This window comes from Gambusia affinis, linkage group LG14 (genome assembly GCF_019740435.1).
Source record: "Gambusia affinis linkage group LG14, SWU_Gaff_1.0, whole genome shotgun sequence".
NCBI lineage: Eukaryota > Metazoa > Chordata > Actinopteri > Cyprinodontiformes > Poeciliidae > Gambusia > Gambusia affinis.
In genome coordinates, this window is record NC_057881.1 from 13,454,157 (window position 1) to 13,472,358 (window position 18,202).

The window sequence follows — 18,202 nt, forward strand, 5'->3', positions numbered from 1 at the left end:
GCGGATATCCACACTTTATTTTATCTTTGTCAATTTACATTTGTTTGTGGAAAAAGTCCACTGGATATAACATTAACAAATAATAAACACATAATGGGAACTCATGTGCCTTACTTTACCTTTTGGGTATTTTAAAAAGAAATTATGTAGTGAGTGAGCAATTTTAATTAGCTCCCCCCCTAAATGCAGTGAATAAACGTAAAGAACTGCATAAACACTGTGCCGTACGTTATATCAGTAAGCTTACGTTGCTGATAATAAACCACGTGATTGGATAGGTAACCAGGTTTTTCTAGATCTTTCTGTTGCAACGTTTTGCTTGTGCAGATTTTATTTCATCTCATTGTTTTTCTCTAAATAACCAGACGACCTCGTTACAAATGCCCCGTCATCGTGGCATTGAATTCGTGACATTTTTTATAATTTTCTATGTTTATAACCGGTGATTCCCGGTAAACACGTGACCGCTCCGCGTGGTGTCGTCAGCGGCCTGGCCTCACTTCACTTGCTCAGTCGGATTCCAGAAATCCAGGAGGAGGGACGAAGCTGAACGGAGTTCGTTTCAACAGATGCTCCCAAATAAATACGCTAAAGGTAAGCCTTTTGCGTGGTGGGGGAGATTTTATGTCACATTATATTTTTAAGACATTTCTTGTTTACTATTTCCGTTCTTGTCAACAAATATGTTACGAAAACGACGACACCGTTTGCTTATTCTGGGAAGCCGTTACGGATTCATCCTGCTTGCCAAATGTCTACGGGGGGAAAAACAAACAAAATTCCTAAAAGAAAAATGGAATGGCTGTCTTTATATTTGTATACAGCAAAAATAATGACTGTATGCCGTAAAATGAGCTGGTATCAAAGCAGTATTAACGCAGGGGGTGTGGGCATGTAACCGTGGTAAGACGTGTAAATGAGAGCGGATTTAAACATGGCGAGCTGTGTTTTGTGTTGTTGCGGATTTCTGTCCCAGTCGCTGACTTTAACGGTCCTCCTGGTCAGTCAACGGTAATCTGCAGGATGATATGACCACAGATGGAGGCAGTGTCGCATCTTTCTGCGCAGTTGAGGCCTATAGGAGTTGGATATACATTCTGCAGCGCGAGCAGTACTGTGTCAATGTTTCTGTTTTGGTTTGCAGTAACTCACAGTTGTCAAAAAGATGACATAAGCTGTCGACTGTAGTCTCCCTACTGGCAGAGGCCTGTTTTTATTATATCTAGAACTTTTCAGCTCGGATCGCCTGATAAGCAAATTCAAAAGATTTATTCGATATTATTGCTATGATCAGTTTTATGGCACTTCATTAGCAGTTCTGCTGATTGAATTTTGATTTGTGTCATGCCTTTTGTGTTGTGAATTGGATATTGAAGGAAACATTTAAGTAATAACGAACTAGTAAGCTATTTAATATGGATTAATTACGTTAGGATTACTTTTGGCTTACTATTAAAAGGCAAGAGTAACACTGACTTGACATTTGCATCTGAGTGTATTGGTTACTATTTAACGTGCCTTGATGGCTTATTATCTAAAACAGATGAGCGATTCCTCTGGGAAAACATTAGATTTTTGTGAAAGGGACATACACATAGACATTCATATCTCTAAATGTAAAATTTTATTCATATTTATTATTTTGGGTTACAGTTCATCAAGCAGAAGGGAGTGAAGGTGAAGTGGTACCAAGCTGTGTTTTTTGCACCAATCTTTGTTTTGGTGGTTCTATGGGTTTATTCTGCTGAAACAGCTCTCGCTGTTTTAAATTGTGGAAAAACAAAACAAAAACAAAAATCCTTTTTTTTCCATACATAATTCAAGGTTCACACCCCATCAACCAACACAAATTCATTTTGTCTCTTCAAGTATTCTATAGAAAATAATTTAGTGTTGTAAAAACCCGATTCTGTTAGTGTTCAAGTGGCTGCATTTCCTGGTTTGGTCAGGCCACTTATGTTATGTGAAACTAAAATAGCATGACAGTCAGGTCATGGGCAAATGTCATATGAGGTTCTCAGCTCTGAAATTATATTTGCTTTAACTTGGTCTCAATATTGGCATAAAAAAAAACATCTAAAATAATGTAATTATTTACTTAGGTTTTGCTCGGGAAGTTACACCTATTGGCCAAGACAAAATTACCATATTCTCATAAAACCAGCTTATAAAAGTTGGAAAAAATACAACTTTGTCATGTTTTTAAATCAACTTTGTTGACGGTTTGTTGTCATAGAGGTCTACACCTGTTAAGCTGCAGCCATCCGATGCAACGTTAGATGTTTGCTGGCTATAATCTTGGCATGGTCACAGTGACTGCTGACACAGCCTGGCGTGATAACAGTATCTTGCTTCCCTCACTACTGCACTGGGCTATAAAGTAGAAGCACAGCCATGGAGGCAGTTGTCTTTTACATTGTTGATCACTTAAAGACTGGCGAACAGAAATTGTAATTATACAGGGAGTTGCCGTGGCAGTTCTTCAGTTTTAAAAGCATTAAAAAAAAAACACATCCTTTATTCCTCCTCTCAGATGTTATCAAACTAAACGTACAAAGTGAGTCAGCGATCATGTGACAATGAAACAGCATTTTACATTTTGTTTCATCAATAACTCAAGTTTCAATGACTGCGTTTCTATGTTAGTCAGAAAAGCTAGTGCAGCTGGCTTCCATGTTGGCCCGACTGCTTTGCATGAACGTCTGTGGTTACAGCATTTCATGCTTTTGCCTGCCTTACACATAGCATGTTTGCTGTAGTGTAGCTGAGGTATTGTGCTAACCTAATTGTGTTAACCTAGCTCTCTGACTGGCCTACTGAATCCCTCCCTTTAGCCCAAATTCTTTAGCGATGGCTCTCAGCGACAGGCCGGCATGGTGGCTTTGTTTTTACAGCATCATGGCGTCTCGCCTAAGAGGATTTATAATCTCGCATAACTTTATTAAAGCAGGTTAAACCTTCACTTCAAGCGACTCTATAAAATATCTACTGTATTCTCAGTGACCTCTTCCCAGTAGTGGCAGTGAAACCTTTGTGGTCAGGGAAAGTGGCCTTGCTGACTGTGAGGCCAAAGACTCTCACTACTCTTAACTGAATCATCTTGGCTTCAGGGTTGTTCATAATTTAACACTATTTTTTGTTAAAATTTTGATTTGTTACATAAGGTGCTTGCATAATAATAGCATCATGTAAGAAAGAACATTTTGTTTTCAAAACCTCTGAGGAGAAAGCTGTTTGTACAGAAGTTGGAATCACACTAGAGTCACTGTGTTGGTGTCATTTTCTCAGAACTGTGTGTAGCGTCTATCTGGATTAGGTAATCTGTGAACGCATAGATAAAATTGTCTTTAAAAAGTGCTACTTTTTAAAGACAATCTACTTACTAAAGTTGAATTTTATTTTGAAGTTGTTGCTGCTTGGTTTAAAAGCACAAGATTAGCTAATTATTACTTTGAATGAGGGTAAAGTCAAAGCAAACCATGTTACTCTGTCACTAATCTTGTTTTGCTTTTACAAAATTCAAAATATTCCATTGTCACTCATTGTCTTCTTTTGCTGTTAATAAAATATCTTGTATATAATAATAATAATAATAATAATAATAATAATAATAAGTAATATTCACGTTAATTAAACGTCCTGCATAATTAAACACACTTACTGTTGATTTTTGAGCCAGAAAACTGGCCTTAAGGCTTATAGTTCAGAGTCACCAGGTGACTCTGAACCCATCCAATCACTGAACAGATGCTTAGAACAGATAAATGTGTGGATGTGCCAAAACTTCCTCCAGCTGAACAAAAACAGAACTGAAGTTATTATTTTTGGACCTAAAGAGGAGCCATTTAGAGTCAGTGCACAGCTTCAGTTATTACAACTAAAAACCAGCGATCAGGCCCGAAACCTGGGAGGAGTGATGGACTCTGACCTGAACATTCAGAGCCACATAAAGACAATTACAAAGTCAGCCTTCTATCCCCTGAAGAACGTTTCCAGAATTAAAGGACTAATGTCTCAGCCAGATCTAGAGAAACTCATCCATGCGTTTATCTTCAGTTGTATTGATTACTGTAACGGCGTTTTCACAGGTCTGTCCAACAAATCAATCAAACAGCTGCAGTTGATCCAAAATGCTGCTGCTCACGTTCTAACTAAAACCAGGAAGATAGAGCACATAACACCAGTTTTAAAGTCGCTACACTGGCTCCCTGTAGCTCAAAGAATAGACTTTGAAATACTGTTGTTAGTTTATAAATCACTGAATGGTTTAGCACCACAATACATTAAAGATCTGCTGCTGTTGTATCAACCTTCCAGACCTCTCAGGTCTTCTGGTTCTGGTCTGCTCTGCATCCCCAGAACCAGAACCAAACGAGGAGAAGCGGCATTTAGCATCTATGCACCACAAATCTGGAACAAACTTCCAGAAAACTGTAAAACAGCTGAAACACTGACTTCCTTTAAATCTCAACTAAAAACCCACTTGTTTAGAGTTGTATTTGAAACGTAATCAATTGCAAATTTATTGACGGAACCTGACTTGATGTTGTGTTTTGATTGTTGATTCTATGTTGCATTGTGTTTTTGTGTTTGATTTGATGTAAAGCACTTTGAAATGCCTTGCTGCTGAAATGATACAAATATGCATTACCTTTTGGGTAATAAATAAAATTTGATTTGATTTTGATTTGATTTAGTAAAACGACAAAAACAAGAAATTTAACATTTATAATAATCAAACTCCTTTTATAGTGGACTTCTAGACACTGTTTGTATTCTAGGTTTCTGATTGCTTCACACAGACCTGACCTTTAATCTTTAATCAATCAATCAAGCAAGCAAGCAATCAATTATTTGTAAAGCACATTTCAGCAACAAGTCAGTACAAAGTGCTTTACATCATAAAACACACACACACACACGCACACACATAAATACAAAGTTGTAGAACTCACAGTCAACAATTGTTAAGTGCTGTCATTACACATCAGAATGTTGATTATTACAGGCCAGGAGGCATGGGCGGGCATTGGGGGACATTGCCCATACAGGGAGTCAGCCGAGGCCCCCCCCTGGACTGGAAGCTGTTTGTTGTTTTTACCTTAAAATGGCCAACTCTCTGTTACTCCTATATCGATTTGATACAGTAAGGCAGTGTTGTAGTCAAGACCACCTAACCTGCGACCAAGACCAGAGTGTATTGAGACCAAGACAAGACCAAGACTTTTGGGGTCCGAGACCGAGTCAAGACCAAGGCCAGCGCCCCACGCTACATGACACAATAAAATGTGAAAGCTGTTGAATGCAGGTAATGTTAGCAAAAGAGATGACTAGTTAATACCAATACCACACCTTAAGCTTGTTAACTAGTAGCCTGTAGGCTACTGATGTTGTTGTTTATGTTCAAAAATGGGTAGTACTTGTTGCATTGAGTAACTTTTTTGGAAAAAATGTACTTATATGAGTAGTTTTACTGCACCGTACCTTTTCCTTTTACTTGAGTAATATTATTATTGCTATGTATTCATTTTGCCCCCCCCAAAATAAGCCGATGCCCCTCCTGTTAAACTCGGGTGGAGGCTGAATTAATATTTTATTAATTTTGTTTCAAGAGCAACTCTAAACAGGTGGGTGTTTAGTCTTAATTTAAAGGGACTCGGTGTTTTGGCCGTTTTATAGTTTTCTGGAAGTTTGTTCCAAATTTGTGGTGCATGGAAGCTGAATGCTGCTTTTTTTAAGTGTATTCTCTGAGCTACAGGGAGCCAGTGTAAGGACTGACTCTTAAATGCAGTCCATGGACTTTGAACAGGGAGGAGCTCTTCGGGTGTGCATCACACGATCACTTTACTGCTCTGCTTGACGCTTGTCTGATGGTTGATTGGTCAACCATCAACAGTTTCAAGAAAACTGTGTTTCTTTGTGAATAGTATGTCATTGCATTACCATTGTTGTCTGTGGAGCGTCTTAGCTCATTGAAAGCAGAACCTAATCTCGAATGGCTTTAATGCTACGTGTCAGCATGAAGCACAGCCAGCGTTTCTTTGAAGCTTTATACTGCACTGTCCCTGTGGTGCATGCATCCGCAGACAGAGATCATCAGGACGGGCTCTGGAGTCCAAATGCATTTGCCAGGGCAAAATGGAGCAGTGTTGCATAACACACTTTTAATTCTGTGTGCCCTAAAAGGGAGGGGCAGGACGGAGTGAGGGCAACCTGTAAACAGGGTTTTTAGTCCTCTGATCTAAGGCTAAATGAATATTGCCTTGTGTGAGGTGGCAGCAGGGTAATAAAATAAGATTGGACATGGATCAATGCATCAGCTGGCCAATAAGTTGGACTTTTAATTTAACATATTTCAGCCTTCTACCATACATCAGCCTATTCAGCTAATAATAAGTAGATGCATCTGTGAATAGGCCAGCTGATGCATTGATCCGTGTTTCTGACTGAGATCCCCTATGGACCTTACCAAGCTCCGCCCACAACCGACCCACGTGACCGCAAGTCTCACAAGCAAAGCCTCGTAGCGCATTGTTTCTATGTAAACATGACTCCATTAGTGCATCATTTCTACCTGATTTTCACAATATATCAGCTACTACAATGGACAGAGGAAATAACAAGTTCATGTCATCATCTGGGAGGAGGTTACTGGTTTTTCAGTCACAAGCTGGTTGCAAACTTGAGGCCAGCAGGTGTCAGTCGGTCAGTTATGGTAGATCTGAAATTTGGTTTGATGACCTCAATATGAGAAGCTACAGACTGATAAAGAGGAACCAAAGAGCTTTGTTAAGGTAAAGAAGCCATTTGTTTGTTAAAATTTTATGAAATCTATTTGTTCTTTTTGATGTTTGTTATGAATGACGTATAATCACAAACAAACAGGGTAATTGGTCCAACGTTTAGAAACTACAGCGGCTGTAATGCGCCACAGCAAAGGTAAACAAAGGTAAAATAACCCGAACAGGTGATCAACTCAAAACCATTCGTACTTTTTTAGTCTGTCTCTCTTTATAGTTTAAGCACACTTATTACCGTATCAACCGCCTGCGCCCCGCAAGACGAGCAAAGATTACGTTAAAAACATAACATCCAGTCCGTTACGATATCAAGTTTCCAGGCTTGATATTTATTTCTGGATTATTAATCAGCGCTTCCCTGAACACAGCGATGGTTGATTGACCAGCTGTACTTTGTGCTAGAGTGGCTAACACGAGTAACAATTTAGTCCAAAGCCTTTTCTGCTAAAATAAAATCTTTAGTGTGTGTCAGATACAGTACACGTTGCATATTGATCTGTTTAGCTAACGATAGACTGTGTAGCACACAGGCTTCAAGGTGTAGAAGTTGTATCAGAACTGCTATTATGCTGTACTTAGCTAACGAGAAGCTCGTGTTTGTGAGACTGCCACCCACGTGACCACGTAGAATGAGCATCAGCCAATGAAAAGCGGCCCCTCTGGTAAGGTCCATTGATGTTCAGTCTGTTGCTCTGTTCCTTTGAAACAATAGCAAGCCTTCAATCAGCTTTTACTTACTGAGCAATGAGTTCACACCTGCATCTTTTCCTGAGAATGCTACGACTTAAGAGGCCCTAGAGGAAGTAGTGCAAATCAGCAAACATGTCATAATCCACGGTAAAAAGCCAGTGCCTGTAATGAAAGGGAGAGACATTTGAGTATTCTTCAAATGTTTTAAGACATCGAGTGTGTGCCACCAGTCATCAGCTACCCGGATTTTTAATATTCGACTGCAGCCAGGTCCTTCAGCCTGTTTAAATAGGATTTAATTTGGTACATATTTATTCAAAAACAAGGTGATAAAAGATTACTTAATGCTTCTAATTTTACTGTTTAACATTTTCATTCATTGGTTACTTTTGCTTTGTAATCTTTTTACAAATGAGAGCATTGTTTGCAGCGGTGCACCAGTCTTTAAAAAGCCTCATCCGCTGATATCAATTTCCTATATGAAAAGTGGTTAAATGTAGTGATATAATCACTAAGTTGTCAACAGTGGGGTGACTACTGTGAACTGTGCTTATGGAGGCAAAACCTTGTGTGTGGGTCTGGCAGTCAGCCCTCTCTCACAGCCGAGCAAAAGGGACAGTGGCTGATTTTCACACCTTGTGAAGGTGGAGAAGATCAGTAAGTATCAACTGATCACTCAAAATTAAGGAATTGGGGGCTGATTTATTGGTGCAACCCAATTGTTTGTGACCTAGATGTTGTTTTATATTATGTGGGTCTCACTCTTCAGATTAGAGAATCACATTGAAGTTGTCCAAACATCTGCGTTCTAGACGTTTCCTTTTAAACCTTATTCCGTTGCACATACTGCACCTTGATGAATGCTAGCTTTAATACATATTTATTGTGCGACTTTGCCTTTTTGTTTACAGATTGTGGCAGTAGTGAGTAATTACCCGCACCATGTCCCAGGACAAAAGTCAATTCCCTATTATGGGTGAGAGCAACCCGCTTCACAACAACGTTTATGGTCCGCCTCAACAAGGATTCGGTATGCCGCCCCCCAACTACAGCCAGGGTCCAGGGGGACCTTACCCACCACCTGCTGGTTATGGACAGCCTGGCTTCGCCCAACCAGGTCCAGGCTTTGCCCCTGGCCCCTACCCCCAGATGCCCTTTCCCCAGATGCCCTATCCACAGGGCCCATACAATCAGGGGCCATATCAGCATGGACCTGGACAGCCTGCTTTTCATGGTGACCCAATGGGTGAGTTTTTTTATGAAAATCCTGTAGACAGTAATGTTGTTTGTCTATTTATCCTTCAATCTGTTTATCTACCTCCTTATAGTCTGTGGTTTGAAATTTAGCCTCTCAAACTTTTGAATATTTGACAATATCTGAAAATGTGTAGAAACCCTAAATAAGTTTCCGTATGGACTGATTAATTTGCTGTACATTCCAGGAAGATTTAATAAAAATGCATTATATTATATTATATTATATTATATTATATTATATTATATTATATTATATTATATTATATTATATTATATTATATTATATTATATTATATTATATTATATTATATTATAGAGGACGAAAGGACAGACTTATAGACCTATTTATAGATCATGCATATTAACATATTCATGCTTATTTATTTTACACCTAGGTCATATTTAAACTACTTACGATATCAATATTGTAATAAACTTTATATCTGTTACGGTTATACTTGTACTTTGAATAGAGTAGCTTGTCAACAAAATAAACAATTTCCACTTCCAAATGCAGCATCACTACTACCAATAACAATATTAGCAAATAGCTAGTAGACTTAATTTCAACATCACCTGAGATATTTGTTGTTCCGTTTAGTCAAAGATGATTAATAGTCCATCCTGTGTATGCAAGATCTCACCTCTACATAATTGTTATTTAGCAGCACCTGCAGGCAGTCCTGGTTATCACGGTGATGTTCCTCCTTCTTACTATGACAATGAAGAATTTGCCGGATGTGGCTTTGAGGATAAAAACATCCGTCGAGCCTTCATCAGAAAAGTGAGTGAAATATTACAAGGAAATAACAAAAAAAAAAAAAACAGCAAATGCACACTTTAACTCCTAAATTTATTCTCTTTTTCCCCCATCAGGTCTTTTCTGTTCTCTCAGTGCAGCTCTTGGTCACCTGCGCTTTCGTTTCCATCTTCACGTTTGTCGAGGATGCTAAGTTGTTTGTGCAACGCAACCGGTGGACGTATTATGTGTCCTACGCAGTCTTCTTCGTGTCGCTGATCACCATCAGCTGCTGTGGGGATTTCCGCCGCAAACACCCCTGGAATTTGGTTGCTTTGGTAAAGTCATTGCCTGAAATTTGAAGAGAGTGAATAAACAAATCGATGACCTCTGACACGTAAATGGAATCTTCAAAAACGTTTGTTTCTGTGTTGTTTTAGTCCATCTTGACATTGAGCATGTCCTACATGGTGGGCATGATCGCCAGCTTCTACAACACAGAGACAGTCATCATAGCTGTTGGCATCACGACGGTGGTCTGCTTCACTGTTGTCCTCTTCTCACTGCAGGTCAGCACTTATTTTGTTTCCTACTGTTTGTCCTACAATTAAAACAAAAGATTACATTTTCTTTGATTTGTTTTTACTCTAATCAAAGTTTTCCAAATTAGGAATATTTGTGGGTTTTATTTTTCAAAATGTTTCTTTTTTTCTTTTTTTTTTCTTATCGCAGAGCAAGTATGACTTCACTTCCTGTCGGGGCGTTCTCTTTGTGTGCCTGATTGTGCTGCTGGTCTTTTCGATTCTCTGCATCTTCATCCGCAACAAGATCCTGGACTTAGTTTACGCCTCCCTAGGAGCTCTGCTGTTCACCTGCGTAAGTTTAGGCCAACATAAAATGATAAGGCCTTAAGTTTAAGCTTCTTTTGGAACTCTTGTGCATCATAGATTGTTAAAATTGGGGGGAAAAAATGTGGAGATAGCAGGAAATTTTATGACTAGATCATTACCAAGTAATATTCCTAATGTAGCTCCATTTGAATTATGGCTGCACAATGTTTGTTTAAATTGAAACACCACTTGACCATGCTGTGAATTCAACTCCTCCTTTGAATGAAGGGTATAATATTGGTAATATCTCTATTTACATTAGAGAAGAGATGTGGTCAAACAGAAAGGGGAAATACTTTATAAATCTCTTGAACTTTTCTTAATTGTCTTGTTAAAAAACCTCCAATGTACCTTTTTTTTTGATAAACCAACACTTAGTAATTGGTAATTGTGATGTTGAAAAGTTTTACAAGTAAAAATTTACAGTTTTGTGCATTTAGACTTCTATCTGTCCGCAGATAGATAGATAGACAGACAAACGGATAGAATTTTTTGTTTTTTTTTGTTTTTGTTTTTAAAGATCGGGGAGCAGCTGGAAAATTATCAGCAGGAGAACTCCAAGTGCTCTCCCTGTGATTAGGTTTCTCTGCTTACAAAGCCATGCGTATTTATCCTCCCAGCTGTAGCCAGACTCAAAATAGTTTTCCATCATCTTTAAACTAATAGCTTTATTTGCTGCTTATATTGTGACAATTGTTTTGTAGCTAAATCTTCTTCTGCAATAATCCTGTGTGCAAAGATGAGTACTTTGTTTTTCACCGTCCTATCCCGCTGCATAGGATTGCCTTGCTTTGACTCTGAGTTATAAACTGCTATAAAATACATAAAGAAACAGGTCATCTGTGAAACAAGACCTTATCCATAAATTTACTAGGTTTTCATCTAGAGGAAGCTTGTGTTTTAACAGTTTTTTTCTTTGTTCTTTGCCCTCTCTGTTTCTCGGATGCATCATAAAACCCGAAAAACTGTCAAGGACTTTAGAAAATGCATAAGATTAGACTCTTAACACAAGATTTTAATGGTATCTGAAGAATATGTCTGTGCAACATGTTTATCTAAAGAACCAAAACATCTTATTAGATATTTTAGAGTTTCTCATGTCTCATCCCTTTTGAAAAGAACAAAACTAACATCTTCTTTATTTGCCTTTTTTTTTTTTTTTGTAGTTTTTGGCTGTTGACACCCAGCTTCTTTTGGGCAACAAGCAGCTTGCTCTCAGTCCAGAGGAGTACATATTTGCCTCACTCAACCTTTACACTGACATCATCAACATTTTCCTCTACCTCCTGGCCATCGTGGGGCGCTCTCGTGAATGAACCCGCACCATCAGGGGAGCAGCATCAAGATGGAGAATGCCTCTCTGTTGTAAAAAGTTGCTTACCTGTGCTTTTCTCTCTGTCTCATCTGACTTTTCCTCAACTGTTCCCTTCATCTACCTGTCACTTGAATACACAAAAAGCTCTGTTTTCAAATGAAGAGTTTGTAAAATTCACCAGAGTGAGGACACTTTTTAATTTCCTCTCTAATAAATGTTGCTGCAAATGGAAAACCCACAATGACACTCCCATCTTTCCTCTGCTTCTACTAACACATCCTGCTGTGTCTCAATCGCCCAGCTGCCTACTTCCAGTAGGACAGGCCACATAGAGCGTCACACATGCTGGGCTGCGGGTGCTTGGCACTTAGCTTTGTCTTGCTGCAGAGCTTAAATTGAGAAAAGAGGGGGAACTAATACTACTGATGCAGAACCAGCTTTGCCTGAATATAGAAGACAGTTTTAGAAATAATTCTTACTCCAATCTGCCTGTTTTCATAAACTTGTAACCTTTTTTTTTCCCAGTCTGTTTGATTAAATTCTGCATGGCTAAATCGGAAATACACGCAAAGATTCAGATTGATGTCAGGAGTCAGTGGAGGAGAGCCTCTGTCTTGCTTGTCACAGCTGTAAATAGTGCAGTGTTTTACTGTTGATGATTCCAGTATACCCCTCCTCCACCCTCTACCACCGCCCTTCTCCTACCTCTGAAAGGCATGCTGGAGCGTATGTATGAAAGTGTTGCCACAGGGGTGGGGAATATAGTGCTCGATGACCAACATTATTGAAGAAAATTAGCATAAAAGAATATTTTAACCTTCACATTATTTTGTAAATGATGGTCAAATTATTTTTAAAAAACCCAACCTTTTGCTCAAAAAGACTGTATGTAATGAGAAACAAAAGTTTGTAATCTTTGTATTTGCATTTGTCTATTATTTTCTCCTTGTGTTGGTAAATCCCTTGTAAGTGAATATTGATTTGTCCCACTGCTGATTGTTAAATCTGATTCTAATAAAACTTTGAAGTAAATTCATACCAGATATGAAGGAACTTAGAACTAATCTGAAGTCCTTGAAGGTTTTGTAAACTTCAGTAATGTGAACAGAGCAGAAAAAATGCACTAATAGCCAAATGATCTATTAATTGAAACATGCATAAAATTTGAAGGGTGTGCAAATTAATTTATTTTTTTGTTTGTTTTATTTATACCTGCTGCATGATCCTGTCTACATTCGCATGTGTTGACAATTTACACAGTGCAGCTATTCTTGCTTTGAAGAGACACTCTTATTTGAAGACCTTGTTAGAGTATTGTTTCTTTTCGTTTTAATGTTTGTGTCAGATTAACATGTATGTGTACATAGGGCAACTTGGTGTTTTGATGTGTATAAAGTAGGTAAATCAGGCAACGTGGGTCTGTTCGCTTTGTATATTTGCATCAAAATGAAGGTGAGCTGAAATTCCTTAACACAGCTGTCTGCTTTCCATTAAAATAGATACAATGGGAATGTGTTGAGTTGTTCATTAAGGTTTAGATTTTATTTGTCTACCTGGATTTTACTCTCCGTTTTAATCTCTGGGCATTAGCTGGTCTTTCAAATGCTCCGTGTGCACATGTAAACAACTGTCCTGCATGCATAGCTATCACAGCACATGTGGAAGTAACAGAATTGTAAAAAAAAACAAAAAAAATATATATATATTTTTAAACAGAAGTTACCACTTCAGGAAAACATGACCACAATTACTGTACTGGTGTTGACTAGTCCACTGAAATAAATTTGAATATTATTTAAAGTTTTTCAGTCATTTAACTAAAAACGTATGTTTAGTTGTTAATTTTGATGGTTGTATTTTAAGAGTAATAAAAATATAAAATTCACATTGTAAGAAAATGTCAATGTTAGAGCAATAAAAAGCCCAAAAATATATTTAAAAAGTATCCCTATTTCTGTAATGTATGGTAATAACGAGACAGGCTAACTGTCCTTTTTTTATTGCAGTGAAGAACAACAATCATTTGAAGTATATTATTTTTGTGTGAAATGAATATGTACAATATATAAAATCGCTTTTATTAATTAATTAACGTTTTAAAATATATTCAGACGTCTTGATATGAACACACGTGCAGGGCCCACTTAAACCGCTAACTCGGAGACCAAGTGAGAAAGTCAGTCAACTCTCTGGAGACAGGCCTACCTGGATAAACATGAGTGAACAAGGCGGTATGATTCTAATAATTAATGGAAGAGGTTTATTATGTGGTCGTTTCCAAATTATTGAACAATTTTTAGCATTGTAAAAATATTTTGTGGATGAATTGTAGCTTCAATGGTAAATTTAGCCCGAACTAAGCTAACGGTTTTCTTTCAGTTGGTTAAAATGTAACGGTTATATTACAAAAACAATGTTATTTGTTCAGTAATTTATAAAGACATTAAAGCAAAAATAAAAATATAGGGTTAATTAATTTAATTAGAGTTTGATGCTAATATGAGCAACATAATGCTACTTGGCTACTTCAACATCTTAAGCATTTGGAAGAAAGTTATAGAAAATTCAAAGATTTCCTTGACTCTAATATTGATGTTTTACATATTAATTACAAGATACAACACTGGGTATACTATCATTGTCCCATCATAAAAACAATGTAAAAACATAAGTAAATGCAGGTAAAGTTTAAATGTACCATGAATAACTTCATTTGTTAAATTGTCAGGTGGAGATTTGCCGGAGCCCAAAATTGAACAGCTCATGGCCAAGCTAAGGATGCTTCAACAAGGTATATTTTGTAAGGTTTTATTTCTCCACATAATGTATGTTTCAAAAATATTACTAGAATTTATTTAGGAAAAGTTTTTTATTGATACGGCAACGTCCATTTCTAAAAAAATATATTATTTTGCGCTACAGCGACATCTGTTGGACAAAATATACATTTGTTAAAAGTTAATAGCTATTAATTTTAAATGTATACACCGATTGACACCTAAGGATATTTTTTTAACACTTACATTTATTTAAGTCAGTGTAGCATTTCCCTTTGTCTTTATTGCGAAATGACGCGCATGCGTACTGGTTTATAATGTCTTGCTAATTTGTGTTAGCGTTTTTTTTTAAATTTGGATTAATCATTTTTTAATTTTATTGATCTGAGAGGATATTCTTCACATATCGCACAAACTGAAACTGAAAACTGGCCGTGTTAGCGTTAGTGGTCGAGGAACCATCTTGACGCATTGGCTGATCTTTGCTAAGTGTCACTTCCGGTAGTTTAATCTCATTCCTTTTAACCAAATCAAACCTTTGAATTCCAAAGTAAGGACCTTGAATGTTTCTGAAAGAGTGGGCGCCTTGTTTAACCGGAAATTGCTTTTATTATTTGTTGTAATTTTGTAGAAATCTTTCTTAAAGTTTGTACCAATGAGGATCCACGTTGTGATGACGATATGTAAACGAAGACACGTTCCCGTACCAAATTGAGAAGAAATAAAGATAATATAACCAAAACATGTCAAAGCGAACAATTTCTAGACTTAAGTGAAGCTCGTGGAGTATTCACGTACACGGATGAACTAAATAAAAACGTAAACAAAGATTTCTGGCAACCGTGAGTGAGGTAGGTCTTTGCACACAATATTAAGATTCACATGCCGCCAACCCGGTATTGTCAGTGAGGTACATCCTTACCTGTTACTCCATTCGTGGAGTTACAGAGCATGATGAATGGAGGTTCATGAGATATGATTAGTATCTCCCTCTTGTAGGGAACTGCAACACCCTACTTGAGCCATTCTGATTCTTGAGCTGTGAATAACAAAATCTCAAATATTAATTTTCTTCAAATAGAGAGGAGACAACTTGAAGAGGAAGTCAAAGGTGCCCAGTCTGTGCATGATAATTTGCAAAAGGAGCTTGCAGATTGTAAGATACTAAACCGTTCTTGAACATACTTTGGGAGTAATAAGTTATTTTAACATGCTAAGCTGTACATACCAGCATTCAAGATTTACCCTTACTGTTATTGAATTGAAATAGCAGTAAAGTTGTATTTTGATCATGCGTAATCTAATGTATTGTTCTTGTTTTTTTAGTACAAACCGAAGCTAATGAACTGGAAGGAATCCATAAAGATAAGAAAGGTGGACACTGGATTTTTAATTTTAATGATCAAGTCTTTGTTGTAATCCTGCTGTCTAATATTAAACTCTTTGCCTGAAACCATATGGTAATCTTTAGTAAACATTTATACTTTAACAGAATATTGTGTTTTTTGTTTGTTTTTGTCAGATGCATCCAGCAAGCTGCAGTTGCAATGTGAAGACTCTGAGCAGGACTTGAACAGGTAAAATATTTTTTTAAGTCTGCCAATGTGTCACTGTGTATGTTGCCTTTCTACCACTAGATGGCAGGAATTCACCATGTAGTGAAGCTCTGGTGGCTTGGCTTGACAATATTTTAATCTGTTCTAGCCATCTAATGTGTCTTTTTAAAGTAATTTTACAAGAAAAAAACTTTTAAAAACATCCCTGCTCATGCCTTAAGCTTGGAAAAATATATAGACTAAACAGGAATTTTCAACAGTAAGTTCAACATGGACATATTTAATGACCTTTTGAGCATTTTTACCATGATACAAAGGTTTGAATTTGTGTTGGCTTATATATTGCACTTTTCAATAACAGCTTTTCTTTTGTCATCACTTCAATGGCAAAACAAACTGCGAATTTTGGATGAAGGGCGTCATTTTTATTTCTTAGTTTGGGTCATTATCTTTCTGTTGGACGAAGATATGTCCAACCAGTCCGGCCTCCTTCGTTGCTTACATGTTTCTTAGCCATCTGATAGCACAATCCTGGAATTTCCTGCTGTCCAGCATTGTGCTAAGATACATCAATGTGTGCTGTGAAGCACTTTGTTTTAACTCTTCCCTTTAAAGACAAATGGTTTGTAGGAATTGTTGCAAGAAAGCTGCAAGACAAAGGCACAAAGGCGGCATGATGGTATTACCTGTCACCTTCCTGCAAGAAGGTCTACGGATGGAATCTGAGCCGTGCAGACCTGTAAAGTTTGCATTTTTTTCCCCAGCACTTGTGAATTTCCTCCGGTTACCTCAGCTTCCTCTCATTGTTAAAAATATCCATGTTAGGTTAATTAGATGTTCTAATTTGACCTGAAGAATGTGTCTCTAATGTTAAACCTGTGATGGACTGGTCATCTGTTATCTAGTGCCTGAATAATTTACTGGTTTTGGAAAGTCGTAATTATGAAACATGTTAAAGTAATTTCAGAACAATTTTACCTTTTTTTTCATATGGTCAACATATGGTGACTCAAAGAGAATACTTTATGATTTCGTTTGGTTTATATTAAAATAGTGTCTTTAATATCTTCAATGTGCTAAAATGTGTTTTGCAGGCAGTTGAAGCAGAACAAGACGAGCGAGGAATTGCTGGAACACTACAGATGTGAAATAGAGGAAGTGAAGCTGAAACACAGGAAATTGCGGTAGCTTGTCATAATGTGATAATTAATTCCATTCAGAAGCCTGACTAAAAAATATTACCATAATAACTCAATAAAGCAACCTGGTTTCAACAGAATGAGATTTGAAAACCAACTTATGCAACTGATAGAGCAGCACAAGCAACTCGACTATGTCTTTGTAAGTTTTCCTTATTTCTTCTCTCTGTTTATTGAAAACAGTGAATAACTGAAACAAAAAAAAAATGTCGTTTAGAATCAAAAGAGACTCCCAGATGAGTTGAAGAAAGCTGAAGACATAAAACATCAGTTGTCATCAGCTGGTAAGTGTTCTCTTGAGTTCTTCCCACGGTCATCTGTGAGCACAATGATTTTCTTTTTTTTTATGCAAGCATGTTGTGTTTGAACTGTTTGTTGTGTGGTTGTGATAGAACAAGTGAAGTTGGCTCAGCTGGACAAACTGGACGAAGAGTTGGAGGAGGCGAAGAAACAGAAGCAGTTTGAGACTGAAGATGCACAGATTCTTGAGTAAACTGAATGACTTGCTTCTAGTTTTGGGGATTTAGAGTGACCAGCTCTTTGTGTTGTTTCGAGCCTGGTCTCTTGCTCAGGGATGAGGCTCGATGGACATTTACAATGTTACATTTCCTTTATGCAATTGTTAAGATTTCCTGAGTGAGATATTTTTAAACACTCAACTTACATGTTTTACACTGTCTAAGATACCTGCTTTTTAAGTATTTAATGAACTCATTCTGAGATTTAACCATATTTATTGTCTAAATTGTTCATAACCTTTATGTGGTTTTAGCTTTAGATCTGAAAAATGTTGAACTTTTTGATCTGTATTAAGATATTCTTTTCTGATGTTATATCCACACAAGTTTTCCATATAAAAATGTAACAGCTGCAACTTTGTGACTTTTCTGCATCAACAATAAGAAGAAATTCAAAATTCAAAATTGCAAAATTCAATGTATATATAGACCTGCTTATATACACACAACCACAACTTAAA

At 37.2% G+C, this 18,202-nt stretch overlaps 2 protein-coding genes and 1 non-coding gene across 4 annotated transcripts; all 3 read left to right on the forward strand.

Annotated features, from left to right (window-relative positions):
* The first annotated feature begins 317 nt into the window (after positions 1 to 317).
* On the forward strand, positions 318 to 12,543 carry grinaa (glutamate receptor, ionotropic, N-methyl D-aspartate-associated protein 1a (glutamate binding)). 2 transcript variants are annotated; one of them, XM_044138482.1, is made up of 7 exons: positions 318 to 594; positions 8,402 to 8,736; positions 9,413 to 9,531; positions 9,624 to 9,824; positions 9,927 to 10,055; positions 10,219 to 10,362; positions 11,543 to 12,543. In XM_044138482.1, the coding sequence occupies exons 2-7, from the start codon at positions 8,433 to 8,435 to the stop codon at positions 11,690 to 11,692; spliced, it is 1,047 nt and encodes a 348-aa protein (XP_043994417.1). In that variant the 5' UTR covers positions 318 to 594; positions 8,402 to 8,432; the 3' UTR covers positions 11,693 to 12,543. The 2 variants fall into 2 exon arrangements, with proteins under 2 accessions (XP_043994417.1, XP_043994418.1); XM_044138483.1 differs by having other exon boundaries at positions 9,416 to 9,531.
* Positions 12,544 to 13,814: 1,271 nt separating this feature from the next.
* si:ch211-199g17.9 (uncharacterized protein LOC108180085 homolog) lies at positions 13,815 to 18,097 on the forward strand. The gene is made up of 9 exons (XM_044138491.1): positions 13,815 to 13,922; positions 14,420 to 14,482; positions 15,550 to 15,624; positions 15,795 to 15,842; positions 15,991 to 16,045; positions 17,119 to 17,208; positions 17,302 to 17,365; positions 17,441 to 17,507; positions 17,616 to 18,097. Exons 1-9 carry the CDS (start codon positions 13,907 to 13,909, stop codon positions 17,714 to 17,716), a joined length of 579 nt encoding a protein of 192 aa, XP_043994426.1. The 5' UTR covers positions 13,815 to 13,906; the 3' UTR covers positions 17,717 to 18,097.
* LOC122844285 lies at positions 15,368 to 15,500 on the forward strand. Its single transcript, XR_006372847.1, has one exon. It is a non-coding gene; the product is annotated as a U8 small nucleolar RNA (small nucleolar RNA).
* Positions 18,098 to 18,202: the final 105 nt, after the last annotated feature.